This window comes from Heptranchias perlo, chromosome 18, assembly GCF_035084215.1.
Source record: "Heptranchias perlo isolate sHepPer1 chromosome 18, sHepPer1.hap1, whole genome shotgun sequence".
Taxonomy (NCBI): domain Eukaryota; kingdom Metazoa; phylum Chordata; class Chondrichthyes; order Hexanchiformes; family Hexanchidae; genus Heptranchias; species Heptranchias perlo.
The window spans coordinates 40,727,490-40,739,878 of record NC_090342.1 but is presented as its reverse complement, the minus strand read 5'-3'; the positions used below and the strand labels follow the sequence as shown (position 1 = coordinate 40,739,878).

General features: G+C 43.8%; 1 protein-coding gene across 3 annotated transcripts in view; it reads left to right on the top strand.

Moving 5' to 3' along the window:
* The window catches only part of LOC137334794 (proline-rich protein 5-like), a 101,027-nt gene that overhangs the window by 33,621 nt on the left and 55,017 nt on the right, over positions 1-12,389 (top strand). For all 3 annotated transcript variants that reach the window (XM_067999772.1, XM_067999773.1, XM_067999771.1), the window contains one exon: positions 12,215-12,272. In XM_067999772.1, the coding sequence (XP_067855873.1) occupies positions 12,215-12,272 (58 nt within the window). The remainder of the gene's footprint in view (positions 1-12,214; positions 12,273-12,389) is intronic.

Below are 12,389 nucleotides of genomic sequence, written 5' to 3'. Positions count from 1 at the left end.
CCAAGTCCTGCTGACCCATCATCCCCGTCCCTACTGCCCTACACTGGCTCCCAACCCCCCAACATATCACATTTAAAATCCTTGTCCTTATCTAAAAATCCCTCCATGGCTTTGCCCCACCCTATCTCTACAATTCTCTCCAGCCACATATCATTGCTGAACACTCTGTTTCACTGACTCCGGCCTTCAGTGCACTCCCCCTCTCTTTGCCCCATCTTTAGTGACAAAGCATTCACTTGCTCTCTCCTACTCTTTGGAAGTACATCTAAACCTCACCATCTTTCTCTCGCTCCATTTTTAAAAACGTCCTCAAAACCTATCTCTTTACCAAGCTATTGATCACCCCTCCTAATTTCTCCCTTCTGGCTCAGAATCTATTTTCCTTACACCCATTTGTGAAGCGCCTTGGGATGTTTTCTTACATTAAAGGTGCTATATAAATACAAGTTGTTTCTACTGCTGTTGTTGTATAAGCCTTTTTGCTTACTCTAGGGAGGTTGAGCTAGCCCTGCTTTCTAACAGTATTTTCTTGATATCTTTCATGAGCAATAAAGAAAAGGGATCAATTTTGAATTCGAGCTCTGGCAACTTCTCACATTGGAAATGTCCATCATTGATGGCTACATAGGGTTGTCACATGTCTGACTGAGGACATCAGTTTTTGAATGTGTTGTGTGAAAACTTTTAAGTGGTAAACTAGACAATAAAAATCTATATTTTTAAAATAGTCTCATTATGCGGAGACAGTAACTTTTGAAGTTATTAAGGTTTTTGATTGATTTTTCATCAACAGTAAAGTAAATCTCAAAACACCCAAACCTATCCCAACATCTGCCAGGTTTTGGGCTTGGCAAAAGATGGCAATCCTAGGGCCACAGATTTTTAAACAGATCATAAATGGCACCTGAACCATGTTATTGGATTGAATTCACACTGTTTGATATTAGTGTTTCTTTTGGGGGTTCCTTTACTCTTGTACTCGAGATATTTTTGACTTCTGTGTTCCATGTTATTCTGTGTCCCAGAGAGACTGTTTTCACTTTCCCAGATATCTCGGTAAAAGTATCGTATGCCAAGGGAACAAACAGAGAGCCCTGTTTAGTTTATTTCAGCTACTGTTTTGATCCCGTGCTTTCACATGATCTTCCTTGTTTTCAAAAGGTAACAGAATAACATTAGGGTAGACCTAGGGTTTATCTTTAACTGCCAAACAAATGTATTAAATTGTAAAACAACAAGTGAATAGTAGCAATAACATAATACTGTAAGTTTAGCTCCTCTTGTAGTAGAAAATAATAAGTAGCTTGTGACTGCTGTGCTAAACTATGATGTAAGTAATATTCTTGTACAATGTTTTCTTTCCTTTTCCCACCATCCATGGAAACTATCTGGCCTGACTCTTCAAAAGCTTTAGACCGACTCATTGATTTGAACAAGACAGGTTGATCAATACCAACCAGCTTTAAATAGCTGTTAATTAAAAATAAGCTGTAAATCAAAAACATAACGTAACAAATCCCAAAAGATGTTTGTATTTGAATTGAATGGCTTGCTTCCCTCCTGGCCTCAGACACCAGTCTCCAACAAATTGAGCTGTTGTTTCAGCAACTGTATTGAGCTACACTGGCACATGACATCTATGAGTGAAGCTGCTTTATAACCTTTTATAAACTGGCAGAATTAAAGAAGCCAATACCATTCTAAATTTGAGGTAAAAATGCTTCCTTTTTATCACAATTGATAAAAGAACTTGTATTTTCATAGTGCCTTTCATGTCCTCAGAACATCGCAAATGGATTACAACATACGAACAATGATGGACAGGAAAAGACCCTCTGGCCCACCCAGCCTGTCTCACACAATTGTGTATATACTCTCCCCACCCCATCCAAAACCATGCGATCTCCTGGGAGAGGTGAAAAACCAGATTAAAAACCCAGGCCTATTTCCCAAACAAATCTGGGAAATTCCTCTTTGACTCCCTTAGGCAATCGAAACTGGTCCAGGAGATTACTCTGGCCCTGATAATTCTATACATTTCCTACCTTTTGTAAGAGGTGATCTCTGCCCCAGCCAGAAACAGGTCTGACTCTCGCTTGAGGGAATTCAGCAAATTGACGACCACTGCACAAGCCGGCAGCCTGTTCCAGAGGTCCACTGTTCTCTGGAAAAAGAACCACCTCGTGACATCTAACCTAAACTTAAAATTGTGACCCCCCCCCCCCCCCCCCCCACCCGGTCATCCCTAACCTATTTAAGTGGAACAAACTGTCAACACGAACACAATCTATTCCCTTCATCATCTTATAAACCTCGATCAAATCTCCCCTAAGTCCATGCTTCTCTAGAGTGTAGAGTCCCACCTCTTTTAGCCTATCTTGATAACTAAGATGCTTTAAACTGGGAATTAATCTAGTGGCCTTCCTCTGCACCCTTTCCAAACCCTCAATATCACCCCCCATGTGAGGAGACCAATACTGGACACAGTATTCCAACTGAAGCCTGACCAAGGTCTTGTACAGGGACAAAAGTGAGGTGGTCACACCACAGGGAAAGATTGCGCAGGCAGAAAGGAAATGGGTGACCGCCAGGCAGAGTAAAAGGACTAGGCAGGTAGAGCAGGAGTCCCCTGGGGCCATCTCGCTCTCAAACAGATATACCGCTTTGGATACTGTTGGGGGAGATGGCTTATCAGGGGAAAGCAGCAAGAGCCAAGTTTGTGGCACCACGAGCGGTTCTGCTGCACAGGCGGGGAGGGAGAAGAGTGGCAGGGCTATAGTGATAGGGGATGCAATTGTAAGGGGAACAGATAGGCGTTTCTGCGGCCGCAAACGTGATTCCAGGATAGTATGTTGCCTCCCTGGTGCTAGGGTCAAGGATGTCACGGACCGACTGTAGGGCATTCTGGAGGGGGAGGGTAAACCGCCAGTAGTCATGGTCCATATTGGTACCAACGACATAGGTTTAAAAAAAAGGGATGAGGTCCTGCAAGATGAATTTAAGGAGATAAATTAAAAAGCAGGACCTCGAAGGTAGTGATCTCAGGATTACTACCACTGCCACGTGCTAGTGAGTATAGGAACAGGAGAATAGACCGGATGAATGCGTGGCTGCAGTGATGGTGTAGGAGGGAGGGATTTGGGACCGGTTCTGGGGAAGGTGGGACCTGTACAAGCGGGACGGGTTACACCCGAGCAGGACCGGGACCAATGTCCTCACAGGGGTGTTTGCTCGTGCTGTTGGGGAAGGTTTAAACTAGAGTGGCAGGGGGATGGGAACCTGAGCGGGGAGTCAGAAGGGAGTAAAGTTGAGAGCAGCAAGAGAGGGGAAGACCCAGGGGAAATTTACAATACAAATTGTACAAACAGTTGTTCAAGAACAAGCGAAAGGGAAAAGCGTAGAGCAGTGGAAAGAAAGTGTACTTTAGGCACGACAGATAAAATAAAAACTAGAAAGCGTAAGGCGATTAACCCAGCATCAAAGCTGAAGGTCAGGCTAGGGTGTGTGGCCCAACTAAGAGTTCTATATACAAATGCACGGAGTATAAGGAATAAATTAAATGAACTACAGGTTCAAATTCAAATTGGAGGGTATGACATGATAGCTATTACTGAGACATGGCTGTAGGATGGTCAGGATTGGGAACTAAATATACCGGGTTATAAGGTCTACAGGAGAGATAGGGAAAATGGAAGAGGGGGAGGAGTAGCCTTAGTGATTAGAGATGAAATCACTTCAATGATAAAGGGGATATAACGAGAGATACGCAGCCAACAGAGACCTTATGGGTTGAATTGAGAAATATGAAAGGATCTAAGACTATCGTGGGAGTTGTGTATAGGACCCCTGGCAGCAGCTCTGAAGTGCTAGATTGTATAAATGCAGAGATTAGACAAGCGTGTAAGAAAGGCATAGTGGTCTTAATGGGGGACTTTAACCTTCACATAGATTGGGAAAAGCAGACTAGCAACTGTCAGAAAGGTAGTGAATTTCTTGAGTGTGTCCGGGATAGTTTTCTGCAGCAGTGTGTTCTAGAGGCAACAAGGGGGCAAGCCATACTAGATTTAGCAATGAGTAATGAACCAGATTTAGTTAACAGCTTAACTGTGCGTGAACATCTATCCAATAGCGATCATAACATGATCGAGTTCAATGTAGTGTTTGAAAGGGAAAAAAGTGAATCAGCTGCTAAGATTCTAGACTTGGGTAAGGCTGATTTCAATGGGATGAGACAAAGACTGTCCACAGTAAACTGGGCAAATCTGTTAATGGGTAAAACGACTGATGATCAGTGGGAAATGTTTAAAGAAACATTTAACGTGATACAGAATCAGTTTATACCCCTGAGGGGCAAGAACTCTACTTGCCAAAAAAAACAGCCATGAACAACTAAAGAGGTAAGACATAAGGAAAGGGCATACAAAAAGGCAAAAAATGGCACAGATCCTGGCGAATGGGAAAGATACAAAGATCAACAAAGGGTCACAAAACAGATAGTAAGAGCTACAAAAAGAGAGTATGAAAAGAAACTTGCAAGGGATATCAAAACCAATACGAAGAACTTTTATAGTTACATTAGGAAAAAGAGGGTGGTCAGGAGCAGTGTTGGCCCCTTAAAAACTGAAAGTGGGGATATTGTCATTGACAATGGGGAAATGGCGGACATGTTGAACAATTACTTTGCGTCAGTATTTACAGTAGAAAAAGAGGATAGCATGCCGGAAATCCCAAGAAAACTAATATTGAATCGGGGACAGGGACTCGATAAAATTAACATAAGTAAAGCAACAGTAATGAAGAAAATAATAGCACTAAAGAGTGACAAATCCCCAGGACCAGCTGGTTTCCATCCCAGGGTTTTAAAGGAAGTAGGTGAGCACATTTCAGATGCCCTAACTATAATCTTTCAAAGTTCTCTAGATTCAGGAACTGTCCCTCTGGATTGGAAAATTGCACATGTCACTCTGCTTTTTAAGAAAGGAGAGAGAGGGAAACCAGGGAATTATAGACCAGTTAGCCTAACATCTGTTGTGGGGAAAATGCTGGCATCTATAATTAAGGATAGGGTGACTGAACACCTCGAGAATTTTCAGTTAATCAGAGAGAGCCAGCATGGATTTGTGAAAGGTAGGTCGTGCCTGACAAACCTGATTGAATTTTTTGAAGAGGTGACTAAAGTAGTGGACAGGGGAATTTCAATGGATGTTATTTATATGGACTTCCAGAAGGCATTTGATAAAGTCCCACATAAGAGACAGTTAGCTAAGATAGAAGCCCATGGAATCGAGGGAAAAGTACGGACTTGGTTAGGAAATTGGCTGAGCGAAAGGCGACAGAGAGTAGGGATAATGGGTAGATACTCACATTGGCAGGATGTGACTAGTGGAGTCCCGCAGGGATCTGTCTTGGGGCCTCAATTATTCACAATATTTATTAGCGACTCAGATGAAGGCATAGAAAGTCTCATATCTAAGTTTGCCGATGACACAAAGATTGGTGGTATTGTAAGCAGTGTAGATGAAAACATAAAATTACAAAGGGATATTGATAGATTAGGTGAATGGGCAAAACTGTGGCAAATGGAATTCATTGTAGACAAATGTGAGGTCATCCACTTTGGATCAAAAAAGGATAGAACAGGGTATTTTCTGAATGGTAAAAAGTTAAAAACAGTGGATGTCAAAAGGGACTTAGGGGTTCAGGTACATAGATCATTGAAGTGTCATGAACAGGTGGAGAAAATAATCAAGAAGGCTAATGGAATGCTGGCCTTTATATCTAGAAGACTAGAGTACAAGGGGGCAGAAGTTATGCTGCAGCTATACAAAACCCTGGTTAGACCGCACCTGGAGTACTGTGAGCAGTTCTGGGCACCTCACCTTCGGAAGGACATATGGGCCTTGGAGGGAGTGCAGCGTAGGTTTACTAGAATGATACCCGGACTTCAAGGGTTAAGTTACGAGGAGAGATTACACAAATTGGGGTTGTATTCTCTTGAGTTTCGAAGGTTAAGGGGTGATCTGATCGAAGTTTATAAGATATTAAGGGGAACAGATAGGGTGGATAGAGAGAAACTATTTCCGCCGGTTGGGGATTCTAGGAGTAGGGGGCAGAGTCTAAAAATTAGAGCCAGACCTTTCAGGAGTGAGATTAGAAAACATTTCTACACACAAAGGGTGGTAGAAGTTTGGAACTCTCTTCCACAAACGGCAATTGATACTAGCTCAATTGCTAAATTTAAATCTGAGATAGACAGCTTTTTGGCAACCAAAGGTATTAAGGGATATGGGCCAAAGGCAGGCATATGGAGTTAAATCACAGATCAGCCATGATCTTAAATGGCGGAGCAGGCACGTGGGGCTGAATGGCCTACTCCTGTTCCTGTGTTCCTAAAATAGTATCCTTTGTCTTAAAGTTAATTGTCCTCTAAATTCACCCCAGCACCCTATTCGCTCTAGCTATTGCTTCACGGCATTGCTCATGAACCTTTAGGGATCTATGCACTAGAACGCCCAGATCTCTTTCTTTCTCCACCTTCTTTAATGCTTTTCCCTGAAGGGTTTATGTATGTTGAGCATTTGTCCTGCCCACATGCATAACACTGCATGCAAGACTCTTGTAAGACTCTACCGTTTTAAGATGGTCATACCTTTTGTTAAAATAGCAAACAAAGGAATTTAATAGAAATACATTAATGTGTTTGTTACTGGTAACGCACAGCACAGTTTCAACCCCATTGAGTATTGTAGCACTGTTCTAGGAGATCCTAGTGTAGCTTCTTGTTTTTTGTATTCAAGTACTTTGATGTTATTCACCTTAATAGTGGCAGAAGTTGCTAATTCCTTCACATGAGATAAACCTATGCTTCAAAATGGGTTAGATGAAACTACTAAAAAGTAGCACTGTTCCTGAAGGCACCGATTTAAGTGGGCTATAAATTCGGCCACGCAGCACCCGTTTTGTAGACGCTACACGGCTTCCTACAGTCCCAAAATGGTGTCCAGAATGCACGTGCCCCGTACGCCATCTTGATAAAGGCATCTGCGCACGCACAGATAACGAACGCCGGAACCATGTAACGTGAGGAGAGTATGCGTTAGGTCATTGTGCAACACTGATTTAAAGAGACATATACAATTTTGGAACTCAGTGCTCCAGCTAACGCACTGTCTTAACCACGCACAGCTGAACAGGTCATAGCTGGCCTGGAGGACACCGCCCCACCAGCACTATTTAAAGGGAACATGCAGGATTTACAGGCTAGTTGCTGGATTATTGCTTTTGGCTACTAATGCATTTGTACCTGTTTTTGGAGGTCTCCTATACTTGAATACTAGGACTAGGGAACATAGCCTAAAAATCTGAGCCACGACTTGCAGGAGTGAAGTTAGGAAACGCTTCTACCTGCAAAGAGTGGTAGAAGTTTAGAATGCATTTCTGCAAACGGCAGTTGATGCTAGCTCAATTGTTAATTTAATCTGAGATTGTTAAATTTTTGTTAACCAAAGGGATATGGGGCTACGGCGGGTATATGGAGTTAGGTCACAGATCAACCATCATCTCATTGAATGGTAGAACAAACTCGAGGGGCTAAATGCCACAGCGACTTGCTGCCTCCTGTTATGCGCCCCCTTCTCCTGCAAGAAAGCGGGACGTGTGTCGGTGAGTGTCCTGCAGGATGTTTGGGTGATGTGCCTGTCATGGTTGAATAGCTGCCAGCGTGTGTGAACTGTGAGTTGAGTGTGCGGTTTGCAACAGTGGTAATGTGTGAGGGTGAGTGGAAGCATCTGATTGGAAGAGTTGAGTAATGATTGAAAGAGTTTGTGGGCATGTGGGTGATGTGGGGGTCTTGTGCATGGAGCAGTGGATGTGGCTAGTGGTGCAGTTGGTAGGAGATGCCACTTGACAGTTGACCTCACTCACCTTGACCACTCGTGTCAAATTATTGAACTTCTTTTGGCACTGCATCCATGTTCGTGGTGCTATGAGCCTGGCATTGACTTCGTCCCCTACTGCCTCCCACTGCCTTTTGAACATTTGTCTGGAGGGCCTCTTGCCCCACTGCGGATGTAGGATGCCCCTCCTTCTGTCCACCTTCTATACCAAGGCCTCTAGTGCATCAGCAGAGAACCTTGGTGCACGCTCTCTTGCAGTCCTGGTACAAACTCAGATCGGCAGATTGCTGAGGTCTGGCGTGCAGATTGGAGGATGTGGGATTTAGTAGAGCACAACCTTTATTCAGCATATCTCAACAGTTTGAAAATATAGGGACGGGATCTATATCTGTGTTTTATGTGTGCGATGACTGATCTTCGTGCAGACCTGTATCTTATATTTTGCCTTTAAGAGGTGCCGGCTGCCTTTAAGAGGTGCCGGCTGCCTTTAAGAGGTGCAAGCCACTCACGCGATATCGGGGCCCCCCTTCTGGTGAGAAGCCATTCAACAGCACAGCCAGGCCTGGCTGCTCACTGGAATCAGGTAAATGACCAGGCAGCACGAATCTGATGTGCTGCCCGCATCGCAATGACCGGGCGCGAGTTAATCACACACCACGACCCCCGCGCTCAGATTCGGGGTTATCGAACTTAACCCCCAGTGTTTTCCCAATGTGTGCCGTTGCTAAATGACATTGGTGCTGCATTTGTGCTGATGTTACTTACTGGCGAGAAAACTGTATCATGTTTTAATACACTCCATTAACAGTAGAATTGTCCATTTTTCCCAAGCCAGCAATGAGCAGAGTTTGTACCTAGGGAAATGTCTGTTAACGCTATGAATTTAAAACTCTGGAAACACCTTTTAGATTGTTTTTAAATCATGACTGAGTTGGATTTCTTCAGTTCCACACAGGCTACTCATGAACTTCAGCCCAGTGCTTAACAGCAGAAATTGCTGATTCAGAATCAACCAAGACTCGGATCAACTGCAGAAATGCCCTTTCTCTCTCCCTCCATCCCCAGATCATATTCCTTGAAAGAATAGGAAATCTGCCTTTTTAATAAAATTCCTGAATCTGGCTGCTTTTTAAAGGAGGATTGTTGTCTTTGTCAGCAGTTTTAGAGCCAGTCTCAGTTTCTGGGGCAGGTGGTAATTGGCATGTTCTGTAAATGCACCCATGATTACTGACGGGAGAGTTAAGTCGATCAGCAGCAGCACAGATGTTTCCCAGATTGTGGTCCATTATCTCAATATTGCAGTTTCAATATTTGCACCAAAAGTGTCACAATGATGTTATCATGTGCACACTATTGCTAAACATGAAATGCTTTACAGGGTGCTTTATAGGTGAGCCCATGCCCCTTTTGTCATCTCTGTTAACCGATCCAGCCAAGTTCAGCTGGATTCAGCTTTTCAGCTGAGCGCTTACTTACCAGTGGGGCAGATAGCACCTGATTGTTATTAAATGGTTTGGTGTCTCAGAGCTACAACAAATCATCAATCATCAGGTGACTGACTCCAAAAAGCTGAGAGATCATGTATCTCAGACTCCAAGATGTATTTATTGTCCTTTAATTATTGTCCTTTATACAATAGCACACACGGTGCTGTTCTGTATACTACTCCCTCACATTCAATTACTGGTCCTCCAAAAACATGGTGGGAAAATGATGGAATTATAGCTTACTTCAACAACAACATTTTTTTAATATTAACAATATTTTTAGTGAAAGATAAAGCACCCTAAATGAATCTCTATTATGTTGATTCTGCTCCATCACACGGTCTGCTTTGTTAACCCCCTCCATCTGTAGCCATGACCTCACCAGCACTTGCTATTTAAATTAAAATATCCAGAAAAATTAGCAGTAACAAAATAAACATCATCATTCTTTGTTAACAAAAACAGAATTTTTAAAAAAGTTATTTTCTTTCTCCTGTTTTTGTTCCTTCAATATTCTCTCTGCACAATGCACCTTCCCAGACTCAGAGCACAGGCTGGATACCTGGGCTCCGATATTTGCGGGGAGGGAGCGGGGGTGCCTGTCAGCGGCTGGCAAACTGGAAAATACAGGAATGGCGGAAATCCTGCCTCAGGACCTCATTAAAACTTTTTTACTCAGTTTCCCGCCCTTAGCCAGCCAGATCGAAAGGCTGGCTGCTGGGAGGGAAAGCCTGCTGTACGAGGCCGCGGCCGGGCACCGGAGATGAGGGAGGGAGGGAGATCGTAGGGGGGGGGAGTGCGGGGCGGAGAGATCATTGTGGGAGAGGGTTCTGAAAATCATGGGGGGAGATCACACGCAGAGAGGGGGCAGTTCGCGCGCAGGGAAGATCGGGAGGGGGGAGATCATGCGCGGGGTTGGGGAGATCGCGTGGAAGTGGTCTGAAGATTGCGGCAGGTTTGCTGGGGGGGTGGGGGCCGGGGGGAAGCACTTCTGCTCCTCCTGGCCCACAAGCAGTGCTGGAAGAGCGCTTACCTCCTGGATCCGTCGGTTCTCGCCTCCCTTTAGCTGCCGGGTTTCCCGAGCCCCGGGTAAAACCGTGCTGGAGGCGTTAAATTCAAATCGCTGACAAAATATGAGGCACGGATATCCATTAACATATTATGATTACAGACCCATCTCTCCGGGGCGGGTTACTCGCCCGACTCCCATCTCACCCCGGTTAAAACAGAAGTAGGTGCGTTCGCGACGGGTTGATGTTGGGTTTTCCATTTTTAACAATTTAATCCCACCCCTCTCCCGCCCATCCTGGGGGATTAAAATCCCCCCCCTCCCCCCCCCCCCGCCCCGGTTTCAGGCCCCTGCAGCACAGCTCTGTAATTAGCTGCTAAAAGTAGTTTCATATTGATGATGTGCCTTAGGCAGAAAGACTCCCACCGCCGCCACTAAGGAGATTAACTCCACACTTCTGACAGCGTCTGGCACCCAATTTTTCCATGAGGTTGGAGGCATGAAAAACAAGCACTTCTTTCTATTAGCCTTCCAAACGGGACTGGAGGTACACAGGTGCTCTAAAAATGGGACAGTGGAGCAGAAAGGTCAAGGGTCTCCATTTGAGCACCAGTCTTCTGAAGCCTGGGTGCAAGTATACAAGTACATTTAAGAGGTGCACAGGAGCAATCCTGAGGTGACTGGTGCTCTGATTTTTTTCTTCCCTGTGGAGTAACGCTTGGTTGACACTCAGCAGCTCCTCGCTGTGGAACAGTTGATACCTGGAATTTGCCATGATGAAACTTATGGTTGTGAGCCCGGATATTCTAATTTAGAGGACTTTGCTGAACATTTATACATTGAAGATATCCTGCACTGCAGTGGTGTCAAAGTGTGTGAGAGATTTCTAGAGGTTGAAGTTCCTGTATTTACTAATTTTTTGCTAAGAATTAGCAGAAACAGAAATTCCACCCCTTAGTACCAAATAAAGTGTATTGCAGTTAGGTTCGTTGTTCTTTTATGAAGAGCTGGGATGTACCCTGTATGCCATGTATGTGATTTTTAGACTATTCCACAAACTCGCGAGTCTGAGTTTTAGCCCATTTTACAATTGTGGTGCATATTCCTTTTGTTAATCCAGTTTTGTGCAAATTATATTTGATTGTTGGAGAGTGGCAATCGCAGCCATTAACTCTGCTGAACAGATCAGGCAGGAGGAAAATGCTGTGTATAGCTGTTAAGATGCGAATATTACATCTTACAAACTAAAAAACATTTTTTAAAAACTTCAGCATGGTGGCTGCTGGGGAACAGTTGGGGCTTTGAGACTAGTGTATCTGTGGTAGTTTGAATTCTTTACAAAAAGTTTTCATTAGATTTGAATTCTATGTAACTGGACACAGGCATGATGGGCCGAATGGCCTCCTTCTGTGCTCTATGATTCTAACTACGTTTCTTTAAACTAATAGTTGGGCAAACATCCTCACACACATTCTAATTTAATAATGTGCTTTGAAAAATGGTTTGTTCCTGATAATAATGCCCCCTGTGATCCACATTAAAAATAATGTATTTTTGAAGTGAATACTGCAGTTTTAAAATTTTGCAGCTCCTGCCTTGGTTGCCATGGATCTTGAATTCTACTATGGCCCCTGAAGCTCCCAATCAGTACTTTCATTTACAAGCAGGAGCTGCATTCAGCCAAGTAATTCCTGATGGCGCGGGCCTTTCAAAGGAATGAAAGCTTCTCAACTCTGGTACATCTCCAACTGAATAAAGCAATCAGAATGTATGTAAATGTGGTGAATCTTGATTTTTTTTTTATCTGTTGTTTCCTTGTGTAGAATCAGCTGCTTACCAAAGGCATGGTGATTTTGAGGGACAAAATTCGGTTTTATGAAGGTAAGAAGACAGTTTTGCCAGTTTATTTCAACGATTTCCAGTGTGTGCCAGTATCATTTAGAAATCGTGATGCTGCTCCTGACCATCCGAGAGGGCTGCTTGCTGCCTGTTAATATT